This window comes from Pelophylax lessonae (genome assembly GCF_965119305.1).
Source record: "Pelophylax lessonae genome assembly, chromosome: 10".
Classification (NCBI taxonomy): Eukaryota; Metazoa; Chordata; class Amphibia; order Anura; family Ranidae; genus Pelophylax; species Pelophylax lessonae.
In genome coordinates this window covers 16,269,648-16,293,215 of record NC_138777.1, presented here as the reverse complement: position 1 = coordinate 16,293,215, position 23,568 = coordinate 16,269,648, and the positions used below count along the sequence as shown (strand labels likewise).

At 47.5% G+C, this 23,568-nt stretch overlaps 1 protein-coding gene across 2 annotated transcripts in view; it reads right to left on the bottom strand.

Annotated features, from left to right (window-relative positions):
- The window catches only part of IRAG1 (inositol 1,4,5-triphosphate receptor associated 1), a 106,684-nt gene that overhangs the window by 65,553 nt on the left and 17,563 nt on the right, over nt 1-23,568 (bottom strand). Inside the window, exons 4-7 of one of the 2 annotated variants that reach the window (XM_082270863.1) lie at nt 21,742-21,915; nt 18,484-18,564; nt 8,672-8,721; nt 4,021-4,590 (exon numbers count right to left, since the gene is read on the bottom strand). In XM_082270863.1, the coding sequence (XP_082126989.1) occupies nt 4,021-4,590; nt 8,672-8,721; nt 18,484-18,564; nt 21,742-21,915 (875 nt within the window). The remainder of the gene's footprint in view (nt 1-4,020; nt 4,591-8,671; nt 8,722-18,483; nt 18,565-21,741; nt 21,916-23,568) is intronic. The other variant, XM_082270864.1, reaches the window with a different exon arrangement.

The window sequence follows — 23,568 nt, the reverse complement described above, 5'->3', positions numbered from 1 at the left end:
CCATCGAAGATGTGGGATCCTGAGAGCCTGAGCCAGCCACCCCCGCCCCCTCTACAGCCCAGTGCTCCAGTGAGCGTGGGGAGGGCAGAACAGAGCCGGTGACTGACAGTCAGCAGCTCTCTGCTCATGGAGCTCTGAGAACCGAGTGATCACCTGATGTTTGATCGCTCAGTTCTCAGTCTTAGAGCCATCAGGGGACAGATGTGGCATCCAGCCGAAGCTACGTCCACCTAGGTAAGTATGATTCAAGAAAAAAAAAACATTTCCATATTTCTTTTTTAAAGCGGTTGTAAACCGCTGGAATTTTTGTGTTTTTTTCCTTACCTGCAAGGTAAAGCGATAATGTGCTAGTATGCATCACAAAGTAGCATATTATGTGAAACTTACCTGAAAACGTGTGAAGACCATCTTCATCCTTCCGGATTCTCTGAATGGCCGAAGCCACGATAACGTCACTCCCACACATGCGCGCGGGAACTGCCATTCGCAGTACAGGATTCTGAAGGAACAGCACCGGTCGCCATTGCTTCAGAGCGCATGCGCCAGGGATGTCACTGGCTGCATGTACAGTAAATATCTTCTAAACGGTGCATATTTAGGAGATATTTACACCACCTATTAGTAAGCTTTATTATAGGCTTTCCTATAGGCAAAATTTATTGATGAAAGTTTACTTCCACTTTAAGCATAATCCAAGTGAGCTTACGCTTCATCAGGGCTAAATCAATAATCAGGCTTTTCCAATCGGAGGCAATAGCGTTTTTAGCCGTTAATATAGTTACATAGTTACATAGTAGGTGAGGTTGAATAAAGACAATAGACCATCCAGTTCAACCTGTGTAGGTGTGTGTGGCTGTAATCATCTCTCATACCCCTGAATGTTCTCATCCTTGAGATGTACGTCTAAGAGTCTTTTGAAAGCCACCATACTTCCCGCAGAAACCACCTCTTGTGGTAGAGAATTCCACAATCTTGTAGCCCTAACAGTAAAGAACCCCCCACCTTGCCTGAGGTTAAAAGGCTTCTCCTCTAATCGCATTGTATGCCCTTGAGTCCTCATGCAATCCCTTCGACTGAATATCTGTTTTTCTATGCCGAGATCCCCATTGAGATATTTATAAATTGCTATCATGTCCCCCCCCCTCAGGCGTCTCTTCTCCAGGGAGAATAAATCAAGCAATTGCAGACGCTCCTCATAATTAAGGTCCTCCAATCCCCTAATTAGTATAGTTGCCCTTCTCTGGACTCTCTCCAGCTCCAACACATCCCTCCTGAGGACCGGCGACCAGAACTGGACAGAATACTCCAGATGCGGTCGGACCAGAGTTTTATAAAGTGGAAGGATTATAGTTTTATCTCTGGAATACATCCCTTTCTTTATGCATGCTAATATTCTGCTGGCTTTGGCAGCTGCAGCTTGACATTGCATGCTATTGCCTAATCTATCATCAACCAAGACTCCCAGATCTTTCTCCATTTTTGATTCCCCCCCCTAAAGTGTATTGTGCTTTTATGTTTTTAGTCCCCAAGTGCAAAACCTTACACTTCTCCACATTAAACCTCATTTGCCATGTCGTTGCCCACTCTGTTATTTTGTCCAGGTCATTCTGTAGGATATCTGCTTCATTCTGTGCAGTTATTGCCCTGCCCAATATCATAAAGTTAATTAACATTTACTTGTGTCTCGGGGTATTTTCAACCCATTTTTTTTAAGCAAGGCAATACAGGCGTCTTTAGTGATATTAACCATGGTAACCGAATATATAAGGGACTGAATCCTCAACCAAAATCAGACTTTAGGGCAAGTCCACCATGTGTAGGGCTGTGCCAACCTGACCACAACACCTGAAGCAGGAGGCCAAAGAACCCGAGTAACCATCCTGTGTCTTCTGATGACACCTGGACTCTCCTCTCCGTGGATTTAGACCCTTGACAAGAACAGACAGGAAATTGCTATATTTGACATAGCTTTGTCTTCAAAATTATATTCCAGAGACTATTTAGAGCAGTCTTTCCCAACCAGGGCTCAGTGGAACCAGGGGAGGGCTGGCAGCCTTAGGCCTGGGGGGCAAGTCCAGTCAAGTGGCCCATTGAACCATCAAATCAGTTTACCATCCATGCCCACCTGGTTTTGGACTTGCAGCTGTATACAGTGTCTGGCCCCTACATTAATCTAGCCCTGAGTGAGGCCTTTTTACCAGTTTTTACCACTGTTCAGAGTGGCCCGGGGGGGGGGGGGCAATTGCCCCCCTGCCCCCCTTGCCAGTCCTCCCCTGAGTGGAACCCTAGGGTTTCTCCAGAGGTTGCTAGGGATTCTTTGAGCAACTTCTGTTTCTTGGACCAATGACAGCAATACCCTTTAAGCTATCTCTAAGGTGGGAGGATTCATCCCAATAACCACAAATGTAAGGAGCATTCTTCTCAGTGATCCTCACACTTATGTACTGTGAGCTGTGTAGATATAGTAATTCTCAGAAGGGGTTCCTTGAGTCGGGAACGTTGCTTCAAGGGTTCCTCCATGATGAAAAGTTTGGGAAAGGCTGATTCAGAAGATTGAATATGACATTGCTGCTATGATATTTCCTCCCCCATGTTCCTCCTCCCCTGATTTCTCTGTCAACATCAACGGCACAACTATCAACCCGTCCACCCATGCCAAGGTCCTAAGCATAATCCTGGACTCTGAACTATCCTTTCTGCCCCACATCCAGTCGCTGTCCAAAGCTTGCCGCCTCAACCTCCGTAACATCACCAAGATACGCCCCTTCCTAACCAACGACACCAAAAAGCTTCTAATCCACTCCACTCCACTTCTCGATTACTGCAACTCCCTTCTCATTGGCTTACCTTTAAAAAGACTCCTCCCCCCTTCAGTCCATCATGAAGGCTGCTGCCAGGTTCATCCACCTTGCAAACCGCTCTGTATCTGCCACCCCTCTTTGCCAATCCCTCCATTGGCTGCAACTCAACCAACAAATTAAATTCAAGTTACTAACCATAACTTATGGCTCGTTTCCACTGAGCGGTATGGTACGGTTTTGGTTCGGTACGGTACGCCAGTGGTCCTCAACCCTGGCCTACAGGGTCCACTAACAGGCCAGATTTGCAAGATAACTGAAATACATCCCAGGTGATATCATTTGCTGCTCAGTGATTGCAGTACTTTAGTCTGCATCTCCCCAAGGTAATACTTAAAATCTGGCCTGTTAGTGGGCCCTGAGGACCGGAGTTGAAGACCACTGCGGTACGCTATTTTGGCCGTTTCCATTGTGAATGGTACCCTAATTCCGAACCGTAGCGTACCACTTTTTTGGGACCCTTTCGTTGGGGTACCAAGCACATTAGTACCGTACCAACAGGGTGGAGCTACACTCTGCAGAACTTTGATTGGTTGACAGAGAATCGTCTATCACAGCTTTCCTGCTACACCACGCCTATCATGAAAGGGCACTATTGGCAGTGGAAACGCAATGTGTACCGTTCCAAACCGTACCGTACTGAACCAAACCGTACCGTACCACTCAGTGGAAACGAGGCATTACAAAGCCATCTTGTTCTCTTCGTTCCTCCCAGGACCTCCTGCTCTCTAACTCCCTTGTAACCACTTCCCATGCTCGCCTCCAGGACTTCTCCCGAGCTTCTCCCATCCTCTGGAATGCTCTACCCCCATCTTTTCGACTATCTCCTACTTTGTCTACTTTCATACTATCCCTGAAAACACATCTCTTCAGAGAAACCTGGCATCCACCTAACAACTGTACTTTTATTTTCTCCATCAGCCCATCCCCCACAGTCATTACCTCTTGTATCTCTTGACCCTCCCTCTTAGATTGTAAGCTCTAACGAGCAGGGCCCTCTGATTCCTACTGTATTAAAGTGTATTGTATTTGTACTGTCTACCCTCAAGTTGTAAAGCGCTGCGTAAACTGTCGGCGCTATATAAATCCTATATAATAATAATAATAATAATAGTTTCCAATGATCACATTCCCAATAAAGAAAATCCAAAGAAGTACCTACCTCTCTCAACTTGGTGAGTTTCTGCAGTCGAACGGGTTGGATGTGAAAATCTTTGAGCCCTGTAAATTTCGACAGTTTATTGTTGCTTTTATCATGGAAAAACTTTTCTTTGTCCGGTAATTCCAAACTGGATTTATTTTTCTGCTCCTGGTCCACGCTGTCCCAGGAGAGGGCCCTCAAAAGCGGAGGTCGGGGCCCAGCTGACACATGCTCTAGTTGGGATACAAACTTGGAGTCTGCTGGAGCCGTGTTTGACCCTGGAACCAGGAACGCCACACTGGAGACCCCTGGAGGTTGCGTCAGGCTCCCTTGGGGTGAATCATTGTCTTTGGGTTTTTTAAGGATTGATTTGGCAGACTCGTGCTCAGGGCTGTTTAGGGGTTTGCAGGGTGAGGGTTTACTAACTTCCGAAGGTCCAGCTTTGTATGTGTTCGTCACATGTTTAAGGGGGTCAAAGTTTTCCTTCTGTTCGGAAAGGGTCTCTTTGGAGGCTACTAAGGTATGGGGGCGGGGGGTCAGTCTGCCCTGTGAGATCTTTCTGGGCTCTTGCTGGAATCCTTTCGTGGCATTCTGAAACACGGAGAAAATCAAATTATTCTTCAAGAATTAACACAAGGCAATTTATAAGAGGTTATTGCCTATAAAATAAATCTACTGTACTTTCCAATGGAAAACCAATAAAGTACATCCAGAAAGTACTCACACCGCTTTACTGTTACAGCCTTATTCCAAAATGAATAAAATGTATTATTTTCCTCAAAATTCTACAAATAATACCCCATAATGACAACATGAAAGAAGTTTGTTTTAAATCTTTGCAAATCACAAAATTCCCATGTACATAAGTATTCACACCATTTGCTCAATACTTTGGTGAAGCTCCTTTGGCACCAATTACAGCCTCAAGTCTTTTTGAGTATGATGCTACAAGCTTGGCACACCTATTTTTTGGGCAGTTTCTCCCATTCTTCTTTGCAGGACTTCTCAAGTTCCATCAGGTTGGATAGGGAGCATCGTTGCACAGCCATTTTCAGATCTCTCCAGAGATGTTCACTCGGGTACAAGTCTGGCCTCTGCTTGGGCTACTCAAGGACATTCACAGAGTTGTCTCGTAGCCACTTCTTTGTTATATTGGCTGTGTGCTTAGGGTCAATGTCCTGTTGGATGATGAGCCTTTACCCAGGGCCGATGCTACCACTAGGCATACTAGGCGGCCGCCTAGGGCGCACTGCCACCTAGGGCGCAGCCATGGCCAGTGCCACATTTCTTTCCTGTCACCTCCTCATCCTCAATGGATGTCACCTCTAGAGAGGGGGGAACTTTGTATATGAAGGGGTGTGCAGGGTTAAAGGGGGGCAGTGTGTATATGAAGGGGGTGTAAGGTTAAAGGGGGGCAGTGTGTATAGGAAGGGGGTGTAGAGTTAAAGAGGGGCAGTGTGTGCAGGAAGGGGGTGTAGCATTAAAGAAGGGCAGTGTGTACAGGAAGTGGGGGGCAGTGTGTACAAGAAAGGGTTAAAGGGGGCACTTTGCTTATGAAGGGATGTGTAGGGTTAAAGGGGGCAGTGTGTATATAAAGGGGGGTGTAGGGTAAAAGGGGGGCAGTGTGTATATGAAGGAGAGTGTAGGGTTAAAGAGAGGCAGTGTGTATATGAAGGAGGGTGTAGGGTTAAAGGGGGGCAGTGTGTATATGAAGGAGGGTGTAGGGTTAAAGAGAGGCAGTGTGTATATGAAGGGGGGTGTAGGGTTAAATAGAGGCAGTGTGTATATGAAGGGGGTGTAGGGTTAAATAGAGGCAGTGTGTATATGAAGGGGGGTGTAGGGTTAAAGAGAGGCAGTGTGTATATGAAGGGGGGTGTAGGGTTAAAGGGGGGCAGTGTGTGCAGGAAGGGGGACAGTGTGTACAGGAGGGGGAGAGTGGGGTTAAAAGGGGGGCATTATGTACAGGAAGGGGGGGGCAATGTGTTTTTTTGGGGGGGGGGTGCAAGTTGCTAGTCTTGCCTAGGGTGCAAAATAGTCTAGCACCGTCCCTGCCTTTACCCCAGTCTGAGGTCTAGAGCGCTTAGGAGAAGGTTTTCATCAAGGATGTCCCTGTATATTGCTGCATTCATCTTTCCCTCAGTCCTGACTAGTCTCCCAGTTCTTGCCACTGAAAAACATCCCCACAGCATGATGCTGCCACCACCATGCTTCACTGAAGGGATGGTATTGACTAGGAGATGAGCGGTGCCTGGTTTCCTCCAGAAATTAATAGTTAATATAGTTACTATAGTCAGCCGACTTGAAAGACATCTGTGCGGGTTCATGCACAGATGGCTATTGAAGTCACCAAAAGTAAAGCAGGAACTACTGTTGGAAATTGGCGCAGCGCCGCAAAGTCGCCATTGCACTGATTGGGACGGTGTCATTGCCGGCAATAGGCTGCGACTTGCCATGCGATTAGACCTGTCAAATCATTCCGATATGAAAGGGGGCTTAGGCTCCTTTCACACAGCAGTCCGTCAAACGGACTCCGCTTTTCTCAGCAGGGGATCGAGCCGCCGATCCCCCGCTGAGCAGCAGAATGACAGCTGTGTCTCCGCGCTGTTTGCGGAGACACAGCTGTCAGTTCCCCATGCATCTCTATGGGGGAAATCGGATGGGAACGGATGGAAAATAGGGTTTCCATCCGTCCAGATTTGACGGATCGGATCGGTTGTCAGTGGACATGTCTCCGCTGACATCCGATCCCCCATAGAGATGCATGGGGGGACCGTTCAGATCCGCCAAAAAAACGGACAGGCGGATCTGAACAGTCCGCCTGTGTGAAAGGGGCCTTAGGGTTGATTTACCAAAACTGGAGAGTGCAAAATCGGGTGCAGCTGTGCATAGAAACCAATCAACTTCCAGTTGTTCTTACTAAATCTTAATTTAGCAAGCTGATTGGCTACCATGCACAACTGCACCAGATCCTGAGTGCACCAGCATTAGTAAATCTCTCCTTTTGTGCCTATAAGGAATGTAGTTGCTTTCAGTACATAGCATTGTAAATCGAAAAAAAAAAAAAAATAAGTGCTGTGAATTTCGAAGACAAAGGTCAATGGGAACAATCCTTTCTAATTGGCTGCAGTTGTCTTCTAGTCTGCCACTCAGCACCAGCAAAGTGCGCCCTCTGGTGAAAGTTTGTCATTAATGCTCCTCATATACTGGAAATGAGACCCTATTCACATCGCAGTGTTTTGTACCTGGATGCTCGAAAACCTCCAAACCATAGGTGTGCAAAGCCTATCGCATTAGGGTGTGCACCTCAAAGCTCAAACACATGTGTGTGTGTGTGTGTGAATGTGTATATATACTGACAGTGTCAGCAGAGCAGTGGAGGCATCAGTAGGGCAGAGATTGGTGTCAGTAGTTTTTATTTGTATAATTTTATTTTTATTATTTTTTACAATTTTATTTTGTTTTTACAAATTTTTAAGGAGCCCCAATAGGGGGCTTTGGTGAAATATCAGGGGTTTAAACAGGGGGAATCTACGCCACACAGGGTGATTAGGGTGTGCCTGGGCACACCTGGCACACCCTGTGCACACGCCTATGTTCCAAACTCTCAGTATCCTAAATCTTATGTTATTCAATATCGGCTGTTCACATATGAAGCCTGGAGCTCAAAGCCTGATGCTAAAAAAAAGTAGCTACGTGAGCTACTTTAAGGCAGATTTCAGTGTATTTTGGCCCCATGGATTTCAGTGGGAAGGCCTGTAAATGCTTGAATAAGGCACTTTTGATTGCTTCTATCTATATCCATCTCTTTGTGTGTGTATCTATCTATCTATCTATCTATCTATCTATCTATCTATCTATCTATCTATCTATCTATCTATCTATCTATCTATCTATCTATCTATCTATCTATCTATCTATCTATCTATCTATCTATCTATCTATCTATCTATCTATCTACACACACAGTGTATACACTATATTACCAAAAGTATTGGGACGCCTGCCTTACACACACATGAACTTTAATGGCATCCCAGTCTTAGTTCGTAGGGTTCAATATTGAGTTGGCCCACCCTTTGCAGCTATAACATCTTCAACTCTTCTTGGAAGGCTGTCCACAAGGTTTAGGAGTGTGTCTATGGGAATGTTTGACCATTCTTCCAGAAGCGCATTTGTGAGATCAGGCACTGATGTTGGAGAGAAGGCCTGGCTCGCAGTCTCCGCTCTAATTCAACAAATGGGGATATGTAGGGTTGGTCTGTAATGTAGGGTTGGTCTGTAATGTAGGGTTGGTCTGTATACAGCAAATGAATAAAGGGAGAGGTAAGGAAAAAGTCCTGCTTGGTGGTCACTCCCTGCAGCAGTATATGGATCAAACCACCATTTTAAATATTGTCTGGACACTGGATTTTACACTTCTCTACAAATGGAATGGAATCCAGGAATTGATGAAGGACACATTTCCGAAAATGTGCAGTCCCTTGTTTGTAAATGCATCCCTGCCTGTAAATGCATTGAAGATATGAAGTAAAGAAAGAAAGAAACTTACAATGATTGAAATTGTATCTCCAATTTTTAATGATATATATATGTATATACACACACATCCCTTCCATTTCTTCTATATATATATATATATATATATATATATATATATATATTGGTTTCTCACCTGCAATATGGCTGCAGCTGAAGGGAAGACGTTGGGATAAGGATCAGGTCCTGTGTAAAAAGAAAGAAGAAGCAGAGTTTCATTAGGATAATAGGTGATTTTACTGATTTACCTAGCAGTGTATGAATGATCAAATCCACCGTACCGGACATATAGGTTGAGGGTGGGTGGGAGTTTATTCACCTAATGGCTTGAGTCACCAGTAGTGAGATATGCTCACAGTAGCCAATGCACTCCGTTCCCAAAGATAACCCACAGGTAAAAGGATCTTTAGTTTCAAAAGAGTGACAGTTCATTTCAGCTTTATTCACTGAGATTTAAAAAATGACAGTTACATGACTAAAAATAGAGATGCTTATAAGGATCCTTGCAGTTGTGCGGCTGAGCCCATTCAGCATAAATGGTGGTGTCTTTCCCCAGGTGCAGTGCAGAACCTTACTTAGCACTGCTGTAGGGCTGGGACAAGGAGTGGGCAGGAGGGGCAGCTGCCCTGGGCACTGTGGTATTATGTGAGGTGGGGGGGGGGGGGGCACCACAAGGAGGTTGGGGGGGAGGGGGTTTGTATTGGGAGGGGGAACTTCACATGGCACCAAATCTATCGCCCTTCTCCCCCCCTCGCTAATAGCTGGGGACTCCATGTGGCACCAAATCCATTGCCCTTCTCCACTCTACTAATAGCTGGGGATTGCTAGAGACTCCACATGGCACCAAATCCATCGCTCTTCTCCAACCCGCTAATAGCTGGGGACTGCTGGGGACTCCACATGGCACTGAATCCATCACCCTTCTCCACCCCGCTAATAGCTGGGGACTCCACAAGGCACTGAATCCATCGCCCTTCTCCACAATGCTAATAGCTGGGGATTGCTGGAGACTCCACATGGCACCGAATCCATCGCCCTTCTCCAACCCACTAATAGCTGGGGCTTGCTGGGGACTCCACATGGCACCAAATCCATCGTCCTTCTCCACCCCGCTAATAGCTGGGGACTGCTGGGGACTCCACATGGCACTGAATCCATCACTGTTCCCCACCCTGCTAATAGCTGGGGACTGCTGGGGACTCCACGTGGCACCAAATCCATTGCCCTTCTACACCCCGCTAATAGCTGGGGACTGCTGGGGACTGCACGTGGCACCGAATCCATTGCTGTTCTCCACCCTGCTAATAGCTGGGGACTGCTTGGGACTCCACGTGGCACTGAATCCATCGCCCTTCTCCCCCCCCCCCCCCCCCGCTAATAGCTGGGGACTTCATGTGGCACTGAATCTATTGCCCTTCTCCAACCCGCCCATAGCTGAGGAATGCTGGGGACTCGAGGTGGCACCCAATCCATCACCATTCCCCCACCCTGCTAATAGCTGGGGACTGCTGGAGACTCCACATGGCACCAAATCCATCGCCCTTCTCCACCCCGCTAATAGCTGGGGACTGCTGGGGACTGCTGGGGACTCCACATGGCACTGAATCCCTCACCGTTCCCCACCCCACTAATAGCTGGGAACTGCTGGGGACTTCACGTGGCACCAAATCCATCGCCCTTCTCCAACCCGCTAATAGCTGAGGACTGCTGGGGACTCCATGTGGCACCAAATCCATTGCCCTTCTCCATCCTGCTAATAGCTGGGGACTGCTGGGGACTCCACGTGGCACCAAATCCACTGCCCTTCTCCACTCCGCTGATAGCTGGGGACTGCTGGGGACTCCACGTGGCACCGAATCTATTTCCCTTCTCCAACCCGCTCATAGCTGGGGACTGCTGGGGACTCCAGGTGGCACCAAATCCATCACCTTCCCCCACCCTGCTAATAGCTGGGGACTGCTGGGTACTCCACATGTCTTCTGGGGCACAGCTTGCTGAACAACCAGGCCTCGATCGTGGACACTTCATCCAAGATAAGACTTCAACCATTCTGGTCCTTAGGAGGAGGACAGAGGGAACGCGGCCTCTGGCTCAGAGCAAAGATTTATGGGAGTGGGGTCCAATAGGGGAGGAGTGGAGGCGGAGTTAACCCATACGTATGCTGCCATGGAGTCTGCATTTAGGTAAAAAAAGCCTTTAGCCTTTACAACAAAGTCCACGTTAACCTGGTAATTATTATTGCGGCATTGTTCTTTTTTTTTCCAAATAAGTGAGCAATTTGTCCGGACAGCTAATATACCTAATATAGTCACAAGCAAGTTGCCGTTTCCCTGGCTGCTGGAATGCCAAAATGAACGGAAAAAAAAACCCCTGTGTGCCTGGCAGTGATTGGAGGAGAGAAGAATTCTGACAAATATGCTGCATCTCATTTATTCCGACTATTATTAGTCTGCAATTTCTGCACATTAAGCCAGGGTGAAATTACCACTAAAAAGTCTCATAATTCACTTAGTAACCACATAAATATTGAGCGCGGTGGGGAGCAACTAAAGATCGCAGATTGGGATTTGCATCATCAATCTTCAGCCCTCCAGCCAGTAGAATGGACCATGTCTGCTCATGATAAAAGCTTTGTGGTGATCTTGAAATGTTAAAGGGGTCCTTGTACGAAAAACTGACAATCTAATGGGATAATCTGAATTGCTGTTCCAACTTGGTGACAAAAGCGAAACAAGTATAAACATCACTTGGATTGAATAGCCAGGGCAAGCTGCATGGCATTGAATGCATCCCGGACAGTGGCAGCCCATCCATTAGGGCCGCCTTCCCCTGTCCGTGCATCTGGCCCCCTAATCTACATGCAGGGCGCGGGACGCATGAATTCCAATGGGATCCATGCATACCCCCCCACGGCCCATGGAGCACCAGCCGCCACTGATCCTGGACTATACAATGCAGGAGAGTGTATCTAAAGCCAAGCTTTAACCACTTCAGCTCCCTCCGGAAGGTTTTACCCCCTTGCCAGGCCATTTTTTTGCAATTCGGCACTGCAATAATTTAACCAACAATTGCGCGGTCGTACAACGCTGTACCCAAAAACAATTGATGTCCTTCTTTTCCCACAAACAGAGCTTTCTTTTGGTGGTATTTGATCCCCTCTGCGGTTTTTAGATTTTGGGCTATAAAAAAAAAAAAAAATTAGTGCGACAATTTGGAAAAAAACATCAATATTTTTTACTTTCTGCTTATTCCCAATAAAAAAATTTAAAAAATCTATTTTTTTTTATCAGTTTAGGCCAATTTGTATTCTGCTACATATTTTTGGTAAAAAAAATCCCAAAAAGCGTATTTTAATTGGTTTGCACACTACGGGATAGATTCTTGGACTTTTTTTTGTTTTTTATTAGTAATGGTGGCGATCAGCGATTTTTTAGTGGTATTGCGACATTGCGGTGGACAGATCGGACCCCTAACTGACATTTTTTACCCTTGCCCCAGGATCAGTGGGAAGAGCCCCAGGCTTGAAGGGAAGGGGGTCCCGGGGGGACCCTTCATGGTTTCTTGCACCGGGGCCCTGAAGGTTCTAGTTACTCCTCTGCTCAGGGGCTGACTGTCAACTTTCGGCCCAGGGGGAAAGTACAAACCAGAGGCCCATGGTGCAGAGACTCAGCCCCCATTCCCACTTTCCCTCACCCCCCCCCCCCCACTCTCTCAATCCTCCTCCTGACCCCCATTATAAGCTGAAGCCCTGCTCCAGATACTCTCTAATTACAGGATGAATCCAGGTTCCCGACCTGGCCAGCAGGGGGAGGTTGGGACAGCTCGGTTGGGGGTGGCTGGGGCAGAAGTGTCTCCAGTGGGGCATTGATACCAGCCTCTGCCCAGACACAGTTTACACCATCCATGGCGGGGGGGGGGGGGGGTTGAGGCTTGTCCTTTGTCCTTGTCTTCATCCCGCACTTAGTAGGTCAGTGGTGGGCACTTTTTACTTCTCTTCACCAGGAATCTGGTGGCATGTCTGTGAAAGAAGTGGTGCAGCCTTTTTACGGGGCATCAGAGCGACCCAGGGGGCAATTGCCCCTCTGCCCCCTGGCCCAGTCCTCCCCTGCCTCTGCTGCTGCATTCTATAAAATGAAGTTGGCAAAAGAGACAGTGACAAGACTCACCGAAGACTGGCAAAGGGCAAAACTACAATTTCTCTTTAATTCCATCCCCCACCATCCATAGCACCGCATACTCCTCTTTACTCTTCTTCGGCGCTTCCCCCTCACAGCCGCTCTGTAATTTTTTTTTATGTTTCAATCTTTTTATTAAAGATTTTTTCAAAAGGTATAAAATAAACACATTGCCAATAGTAAACCAAAGGCAGAAAAAAAATGATTTGACAATTAACCACTTAAGCCCCAGCCCTATTTCGGACACTTTTTGTTTACAAGTTAAAATCAGTATTTTTTCCTAGAACCCCCAAACATTATATATATATTTTTTAGCAAAGACTCTGGAGAATAAAATGTCGGTCATTGCAATATTTTTTGTCACGCGGTATTTGCACAGCGGTCTTTAAAAATTTTTTGGGAAAAAATTTGAAGAATCACATTTCACTGCATTTAAAAAAATACTAAACAGTAAAGTTAGCCCATTTTTTTTGTATATTGTGAAGGATGATGTCACGCCGAGTAAATAGATACCTAACATGTTACGGTTTAAAATTGCGCACACCTGTGGAATGGCGACAAACTACGGTCAATAGAGATCTCAATAGGCGGCGATTTAAATTTATTTAACGGTTACCAGTTTAGAGTAAGAGTGTAGCTCTTTTTTTTTAATTATTGCTCTCGCTCTGGCGATTGCGGCGATACCTCACATGTGTGGTTTGAACAGCGATTTAATTCGCGGCTCAACTTCCGTATACGTTTTTTTTTGTGCGCGAACTAACGGTGACGGGGGCGGCTAAATTTTTGTATTTTTTTTCCTATTTATTTTATTTTGTTTTTTAACTTTATTACAGGTTTTTTTAAAAAAAAGAACTGATCACTTTTATTGCTGTCACAAGCAATGTAAACATCCCTTGTGACACCAATATGCAGTGACAGGTACTCTTTATGGAGGGATCGAGGGTCTAAAAGACCCCTCCACTACACTTCCATGTATGCAAAACACCGAAAACGGCGTTTTTGCATACAGCCGTTTTTTTTTACATTTGCCGCCTTTTGCAGTACAGTAACCCGGAAGTGACGTCATGGACGCCGCCTCCGTGTTACGTCATCGGAGACCCGATCGAAGCCGTTTCCGGCATTGATCGGGACTCCATTCAGCCGGCGAACGTGCTGGCTGGGTACTCGGGTCTCCCGGTGGGACGGGAGCCCGAGCAAAGCCACGGAAGGCGGCGGGGGGGACGTCCCTTCCCGCTCACCCGGGTAACGATCGAGCGGCTCCCGAGCCGCATCGGTCGTTACCGACGGAAAGCCAACCGTCGGCTCTAAACCACGGTACCGGGATGATGCCTCTAGCTAGAGGCATCACCCCAGTATACTACCGCAAAGTTTGCCGACGTAGTCCTACGTCACTTTGCGGTGAGTGGTTAAGGGGAACTTCCATTACACAGAATATATGCATGGGGAGAACCATAAGGAAGGCTATGCAGGTACTGTTAATTCTAAAAGTGAGAGGAGTGTACCAAAAGTCCGATTAGGCCTAGGGACAGGGCCATCCTACCAAATGGGCACGCTGGGCAGTTACCCGGGGCCCCCCTTGCCAAGGGGGACCTCACCTCCCCAGTGACCCAACCCCAGCCCCAGCCAAGCATTAGTCCCGAATCCCGTGTGCATCCCGCCACCGAACTTAGCAGGTGGCAAGCGTCTGTCGGCCCTGCGTTGCTGTCAGGCCACTTGGGCCATGGAGGGGGGAGCCCACAACTGCAGGAATGTCTGTCCGCCTCCATGGGAACAGCCACACAGGACAGTCGAGTCTGACTCCCATCCGTGTGTGTGTTCCCTGGACCCAGCCGCCCAACTTGGAAGCTGTCATTAGCCTGGCACTGCTGTACCAATAAATATCGCATTATCGATAATTTGCATTTTTATTCTCTTAGGTGATTGTGTAGGCGGGGCCCCAGTGCACGGCTTTGCCCGGGGCCCTTTAATGCTCTTAAGATGGCACTGCCTAGGGAATCATATTCTCAATACCCCTAGTCTCACTCGTGTAACAAGGGTGCATTTACATTTTCGATGTAACACATCGGGGTTCGCTCCCGGCCGAAGACAAGCAACCCTCAATTTGCTACACCACAGCGCTCTGTACTTTTGAGTACGGAGGAGCATGTGGCTCAATCTCTTTCCTCTCATGTGATAGTGATGGAGCTTGTTGATTGGCCGATCACTGCCACATGGACATTAACCACTTCCGGACCGGAAGGTTTTACCCCCCTTCATGACCAGGCCATTTTTTTGCACAGTCGTGCAACGCTGTACCCCAAAATAAATTATGTATTTTCTTTCCCACAAATAGAGCTTTCATTTGGTGGCCTTTGATGACTTCTGCGGTTTTTATTTTTTTTAAACAAAAAAAGAGCAACAATGTTGAAAAAAAAAATGTATACTTTCTGCTATAAAACACAGCCAATAGATTTTTTTTTTTTTTTTTTCATCATGTTTGTTTCATCAATTTAGGTCAATATGTATTCTGGCTACATATTTTCGGTAAAAAAAATTCCCAATAAGCGTATATTGATTGGGTTGCGCAAATGTTATAGTGCCTACAAACTATGCAATATTTTTATGGAATTTTTATTTATTTATTTTTTTTACTTGTAATGGCGGCGATTAGCGATTTTTAATGGAACTGCGACATTGCGGCGGACAAATCGTACATCTAACTGACACTTTTTGGGGACCAGTGACACTAATACAGTGATCGGTGCTGAACAAAATGCATTGTCACTGCACTAATGGCACTGGCAAATGGTTGACATCAGGGGTGATCAAAGGGTTAAGTGTGTCCCTAGGGGGTGGTTACTAACTATGTGGGGGGGGGGCATAGGTTTGCACAGCCTATTGCATTAGGGTGTGAACCCCAAAGCTCAAACACATATCCATGTGTATATACTGATGGTGTCAGTAGGTTAGAGATCGGTGTCTGTAGTTTTATTGTTATTTTTTATTCTTTTTTACAATTTTATTTTTTTTGTTAGCCTAGTTAGGGAGCTTTGGCGAAATATCAGGGGTCTAAACAGGGGGAATCTGCACCACAAGGGGTGATTAGGGCCCAGGCACACCTGGCACACCCTGTGCGCACGCCTATGATGGGGGAGGGGGGTTATACTGATTGGGGAAAGAGAGATCCTGTCTTAGCAGGAACACAAGATCTCCATCTTGTCCCCTTGCAGAACGGCGATCTGCCTTGTTTACATAGGCAGATCGCTGTTCTGCCTGTCTTGGGAATGATTGGCTTCCGCTGTGTCCAATCACCAGCAGTGCGCACACTCGCCCAAACGCATTGCACGAAATGATGTACCTGTATCTGATTTTGCGCAATAGAGCCACCACCCTGCAGTAAATGTACGTGGGGCGGCCAGCAAGTGGTTAATTTTTCTTAAAAGCCCCACTAATAGGATCCCCTTGCACCCCCCATGTCCTATAGCTGCCGCTTCAACTGTTATGGTTATGGCGGTTCTGCCTCTCTCAGGGGACATCAGGTCCGCCGGACCCATTGATTGACATCCCGGTTAGCCAATCACAGCACGATTGCACCTCTGGCGGCGCGATGGCGCCATCCAGTGGCTAATAAACTAAATGTAATTTCACGCAATAGCGCCATCTGCCGCAGTGTATATGCGGCGGCCGGTCGGCAAGTGGTTATTAAGAGATAGTCCTCAGCTCTGTGTAAGCTCTAGCTCGGCAATTTAGAGCTTCCTTTCCTCGTGTAGCACCCTCCTAGTCAGGTGCTAGATTAACAGATATAGTTTGGCTTTCGCTGCTTATCAGGAAAGCAGTAGGTAAAAGCATTGGAGCTCTCTGCTTATCAGGGAGCTAGATCTATTAGTTAGGTTCAGTGTGTCCAGGCTGAGGGAGTGTCCCCATTCATGTGGGCTGAGGGAGTGTCCCCATTCATGTGAGCTGAGGGAGTGTCCCCATTCATGTGGGCTGAGAGAGTGTCCCCATTCATGTGGGCTGATAGAGTGTTCCCATTCATGTGGGCTGAGAGAGTGTCCCCATTCATGTGGGCTGAGAGAGTGTCCCCATTCATGTGGGCTGAGAGACTGTCCCCATTCATGTGGGCTGAGAGAGTGTCCCCATTCATGTGGGCTGAGGGAGTGTCTCCATTCATGTGGGCTGAGGGAGTGTCCCCATTCATGTGGGCTGAGGGAGTTTCCCCATTCATGTGGGCTGAGGGAGTTTCCCCATTCCTGTGGGCTGAGGGAGTGTCCCCATTCCTGTGGGCTGAGGGAGTGTCTCCATTCATGTGGGCTGAGGGAGTGTCCCCATTCATGTGGGCTGAGGGAGTTTCCCCATTCATGTGGGCTGAGGGAGTTTCCCCATTCCTGTGGGCTGAGGGAGTGTCCCCATTCATGTGGGCTGAGGGAGTGTCCCCATTCATGTGGGCTGAGGGAGTGTCCCCATTCATGTGGGCTGAGGGAGTTTCCCCATTCATGTGGGCTGAGGGAGTGTCCCCATTCATGTGGGCTGAGGGAGTGTCCCCATTCATGTGTGCTGAGGGAGTGTCCCCATTAAAGTGTGCTGAGGGAGTGTCCCCATTAAAGTGTGCTGAGGGAGTGTCCCCATTAAAGTGTGCTGAGGGAGTGTCCCCATTAATGTGGGCTGAGGGAGTGTCCCCATTAATGTGGGCTGAGGGAGTGTCCCCATTAAAGTGTGCTGAGGGAGTGTCCCCATTAAAGTGTGCTGAGGGAATGTCCCCATTAAAGTGGGCTGAGGGAGTGTCCCCATTCATGTGGGCTGAGGGAGTGTCCCCATTCATGTGGGCTGAGGGAGTGTCCCCATTCATGTGGGCTGAGGGAGTGTCCCCACTGTATCCAATGGAGAGGTACATTGGACAGTGGAGGAAACCCAGCCAATGATACACAGGCTTTTGTAACTGTCCCAGGGGGCTGGCACAGGCAAGTGGTGCATCATGGGATAGCGTATAAAAGCCAAGGACACATGTGGCAGGGGGTATTTGGGCGGGAAGTCAAGCCCCGGAAGGAGGGTGACGGCTTTCTCTTCTTCTGAAGCTGTGGAAGGTGGTCACAGGCATGTTGGCCTGGTGAACCAGAGGTGTGGCTAAACCTAGAGGTCCAGTGGAAGCTGACTGGTGGAGGCAACGGTGACTCTGGAAAAACAGTGTCTGTGAGTACAGAGGAATTTGCCCAGGGGTCTGCCAGGAAGGGGACCACTCTAGAGGCTAGAGTCAGTGGACGGGTGTCAGCACACAGGCAGTGAGAGTGAAAGGGGGTGCCAAGTTTAGAACCCTGAAGAGAATTAGAGCAGGAACACATTAAAGCATCTTCACTACAGTGGCAAGGTGAAGCAGCGGCCTTGCCGCATTCTACAGATAGTTGTCCTCATGACTGTGAATAGTTAATAGTTGGAGTATCCCACTCATCCCTTCTCCTATCCAGGTTCTCAATAAAAACACAAAAACCAACATCCCCTGGATTGATTATTGACTGAGGCAAGGACTTTCATTGCTGATCATCTGCTGTAAGTTGCTAAAGGTAACCCAGGGGAATCCAGAAAGTGTAATTCTCAGCAGTCCTCTAGGGGGCAGTGCTACACTTGTTTTCAGTGGCTGAACAGAGAGGGAAAAAGTGAGTTGGGGTAAGAGGTAAATAAAGAGCACCTGTTGATTTACCCCTAATGCTAAAAATGCATTGAAAATATTGAAATAAACTTTATACATGACTGATTGAGATGTCTCACTATGGCAGCGCAGAATGTATGCAATCAGACGTACCTGGAGCTGAAGGGAAGGTGAAAGAATTACTCCGCGATGACACGGGTGACACTTTGGGGCTCAGAGATGGAGAAGAAACTGCTAAAAAAAAAGAAATATAATAGGAAAAATGTGTTACAATAAAGCAGATCTCCAGCTTATACTAAAAACTGGTCTTTGTCTGTAGTATTAAAAGTAAGGATAGACCGATATGTTTTTTTCAGGAGCGATACCGATATTTTGGTCACAACGTATCGGTATTGGCCGATATGGGCCAATATTTTGTACATTTAAAGTTTTGAAAAATAAAGACAATTTTTGACACAAATCTGGTACTGAACATGTTAATTTTTGTTTAATACTTAATGGCTGGCTTGCTGGCACCCTGTGGTGGGTGGCTGGCTGGCTGGCACCCTGTGGTGGGTGGCTGGCTGGCACCCTGTGGTGGGTGGCTGGCTAGCACTCTGTGGTGGGTGGCTGGCTGGTTGGCACCCTGTGGTGGGTGGGTGGCTGGCTGGCACCCTGTGGTGGGTGGCTGGCTGGCTGGCACCCTGTGGTGGGTGGGTGGCTGGCTGGCACCTTGTGGTGGGTGGGTGGGTGGCTGGCTGGCTGGCACCCTGTGGTGGGTGGGTGGCTGGCACAGGGCCTGTGGGTGGCTGGCTGGCTCGCTGGTACAGTGCCTGTGGCTGGCTGGTACAGTGCCTGTGGCTGGCTGGTACAGGGCCTGTGGGTGGCTGGCTGGTACAGTGCCTGTGGGTGGCTGGCTGGTACAGTGCCTGTGGGGGGCTGGCTGGTAGAGGGCCTGTGGGTGTGGGTGGCTGGCTGGCACCGGGCTGCTGTCAGTGGGTAAATGGCTGTAATACACTCCCGCGAGACTAGTCCCGACTCCAGTGCCTTGGCAAAATGCCTAAATATTTCCCAAAACTGTATACAAGCCGGCGTGTGGATGAAGACTGCCTTTTTAGTTACACAAAGCCACCAGTTTTGCCCATTACAACCTTCTAGCTGCCGGGGTCCTAATGACCAATGGCATCATCAGTTGATGAGGATTATGTCAGTCGCCTGCATAGTAGTGATCGTCCGATATTGTTTTTTTAATGCCGATACTGATACCGATATTTTGGTCATCAGGTATCGGTATTGGCCGATATTTTCAGACATTAAAAAAAATTCTTTTTATTTATTTATTTATTTTTTTTAAATAGGTACTGTTGTGGAGGGATCTGGGGTTCTAAAAGACCCCAAACCCCTGCTCTGCATTTAAAAACATTCAAAACGCCAAGTTTGGCAGTTTTGAATGCTGTTATTTTTTTTAATTCGGCGCAGAGTACCCGGAAGTGATGTCATGACATCACTACCGGGTTTTTTACATGTAGAGCGGATCAGAGCCGAATGCGGCTTTGATCGCGTCTTCGGTCGCCATGCAGGCTGGTTGCCCGGGTCTCCCGGTGGGATTGGAGACCTGGGCGAGCCGTGGAATGCGGTGGGAGGGGAGGGGGGGGACGTCCCCTCCAGCTACTTGTAATGACAGCGGAGCTGCTTCTCAGTCGCATCGGTATTCATTAGAAGACAGCCGACCCTCGGCTATGGACACCGGTACCGGGGTGATGCCTCTAGCTGCAGGCATCACTCCGGTACAAGCACTTTCCCGAAATATCGCCAATATCAGTAACCTTAGGGGCCGATTCCCATATATCGGGAAAAGTGCATATCGGCCACCGATATATCTGTGTTGCCAATAATCGGTTGATCCCTACTGCATAGTATCATTGTTTGACCCTCCCCTGCCCCTCTCCATCAGCATTTGGGTCATATTAGCTAAGTGATAGAGAAAAACTGAGGGAGAAGAGAAACATAGGATTACTAGTCATTACCAGTTTGCAAAAGTGTATTTGCTTTGGAAGAATAAATCACCTCCAACCTTGGGTGTCCTACTTGGACTTGTGGATGTTGCTGCATTATGTAAAACTATTAGAATAGGTTTTACATTTTAGAATGGAGAGCCTCGAGACTGTCCATCATTTTTAAAGGGTGTCTCGAGACTCTCCATAATTTTTCAAGGGTGCCTCGGGGCTGTCCATAATTTTTAAAGGGTGCCTCGAGACTGTCTATAATTTTTAAAGGGTGCCTCAAGACTGTCCATCATTTTTAAAGGGTGCCTCGAGACTGTCCATCATTTTTAAAGGGTGTCTCAAGACTCTCCATAATTTTTCAAGGGTGCCTCGGGGCTGTCCATAATTTTTAAAGGGTGCCTCGAGACTGTCTATAATTTTTAAAGGGTGCCTCAAGACTGTCCATCATTTTTAAAGGGTGTCTCGAGACTCTCCATAATTTTTCAAGGGTGCCTCGAGACTCTCCATAATTTTTCAAGGGTGCCTCGAGACTGTCCATCATTTTTAAAGGGTGCCTCGAGACTGTCCATCATTTTTAAAGGGTGTCTCGAGACTCTCCATAATTTTTCAAGGGTGCCTCGAGACTCTCCATAATTTTTCAAGGGTGCCTCGAGACTGTCCATATTTTTTCAAGGGTGCCTCAAGACTGTCCATAATTTTTCAAGGGTGCCTCGAGACTGTCCATAATTTTTCAAGGGTGCCTCGAGACTGTCTATAATTTTTAAAGGGTGCCTCAAGACTGTCCATCATTTTTAAAGGGTGCCTCGAGACTGTCCATCATTTTTAAAGGGTGCCTCGAGACTGTCCATCATTTTTAAAGGGTGTCTCGAGACTGTCCATAATTTTTCAAGGATGTCTCGAGACTGTACATAATTTTTAAAGGGTGCCTCGAGACTGTCCATAATTTTTAAAGGATGTCTCGAGACTGTCCATCATTTTTAAAGGGTGCCTCGAGACTGTCCATATTTTTTCAAGGGTCCCTCGAGACTGTCCATAATTTTTCAAGGGTGCCTCGAGACTGTCTATAATTTTTAAAGGGTGCCTTGAGACTGTCTATAATTTTTAAAGGGTGCCTTAAGACTGTCCATCATTTTTAAAGGGTGCCTCGAGACTGTCCATCATTTTTAAAGGGTGCCTCGAGACTCTCCATAATTTTTCAAGGGTGCCTCGAGACTGTCCATAATTTTTCAAGGGTGCCTCGAGACTGTCTATAATTTTTAAAGGGTGCCTCAAGACTGTCCATCTTTAAAGGGTGCCTCGAGACTGTCCATCATTTTTAAAGGGTGCCTCGAGACTGTCCATCATTTTTAAAGTGTGCCTTGACTGAAAAAAGGTTGAGAAACACTGATCTACAGTTTCACTTTAAGTAAGATCTGATAGCAAATACCTGTAGGAGAGTCGGAGAGGCTGCATCGCGATCGTCTTCCTCGCCGTGTCAAGAATTTCTCGCTGACTTTCTTCGCCTCCTCCAGTATCTCCAAGTTCTTCTTTTTGTCCTCCTCTGTTATCCTGATTTCGGGTAAACTGTCGTTTACTAGGTCAATCACGTGCCCTTTGTTGTCTGAAAGAGAGCTTTAATGAGTTGAAACCAATGACACAGCTTACTAGCTATTGTGGCTCCTGTGACCTTGTGGCTCTAGTGGTAGAGTGGCTTCCTCAGTTCAAATGAGCGTTGGGAACATATTTCTAACCACATGAGCAATTCAGTTACCTAAAACCAATCACTATGTTGTCATGAAATGTGTCAAGACAGATTTTGATTGCCAAAAAACATGGCAGGAGGTGTGACGGTTTCTGAAAACAACCTGTACAAATTTCCATAACCCATTCACCATGGTGCTGTGAAGTCTGGGTTGGGTGTTCATTGTTTAGGTTACATGGCAAAATTAGAAGATAAGTTAGGCTTCTTTCACACATGCGGACCGTTCACTTCATGTTCAGCTTCCAAAAAAAAATTGCCTCTGACTTGTTAAATATAAGCTGAATTCTGGAAGTTGTTTGCAAAGAAAGGCAAGTAGAGGGCAAAGGACTGGTCACTAGTGTTGTTTGTGCTCATCCTGCCGATGATCCACTGTTTTAGCCTTGTTCTGTGTTTTTGTCAGGGGAGGACTGGGCCAGGGGGCAGGGGGGAATTGCCCCCTGGGCTGCTCTGATGCCCCCCGTAAAAAGGCTGCACTGCTTCTGCCACAGACATGCCTAAAGGATTCCTGGTGAAGAGAAGTAAAAAGTCCTAGCCACTGACCTACTGAGTGCAGGTTGAAGACAAGGACAGAGCGCAGGCCCCCCGCCAGCATGGATGGTGTAAACTGTGTCTGAGCAGAGGCCGGTTCCATGCCCCACTGGAGACTCTTCTCTCCCTCCAGCCCCAACCAAACTGTTCAAGCTACCCCCAACCGCCCCCTGCTGGCCAGGTCGGGAACCCGGATTCAGCCGGTAAGTATAGAGAGTATCTGGAGCACAAGGCTTCAGCTTGGAATGGGGGTCAGGAAGAGGATGGGAAGAGGGAGAGTGGGAGGGGGGCCAAGTCGCTGCAACATTGGCCTCTGGTTTGTACTTGCCCCCTGGGCTGAAAAGTTTCCAGTCTGCCGCTGGTTTCTGTAAGGAGGCAGCCATCTTGGTAGAGGTGGGCTTTGCTTCCTCATGTCAGAACCTCCAGCAAAGAGAACAGTGAGCAGGGCAGTAGAAACTTCATCAAATTGCACTCCAAGACTAGAAGTCAGAGGAAGCAGTGCCTTTGTTTTGAACGCTGTACTGAGTGGTACCTGCCTTTAGGGCTCTATGTGTTCACGGACGCACTGCAGGTAGATGGTCCCATGTGCAACAGGCCTAAAGCAGCCCAAACATGAATCAGTTTTTCTTTTTGGTCAACCAACGAGACAAGCGAAAAAAACTGACCTGATTCCCCCATTCACACATTCCATCTAGATGGGGGAATCCTCCAGCTGAGCTGTTGCATTCTGATAGCGGGGAGACTTCCCTGCCATCAGAATACACTTGTAGCACTCTACAGGTAGATGCTAGGTAAATGCATAGTGGGCCTTGTCTGCCTAACAGCAGGGCAATGATTTCTTTTTGGTCAGGGTGTCATGGCTTCCAGGAGTGCCTGCTGAGGGGGTTGTCTCCCCACTGGCTCCTGTGAGAGGCTTCTCATAGGGCAGTGGAGGAAACCCAATCAGGTTACACATCCAGGCTTGTAACTACTCCAGAAGGCAGA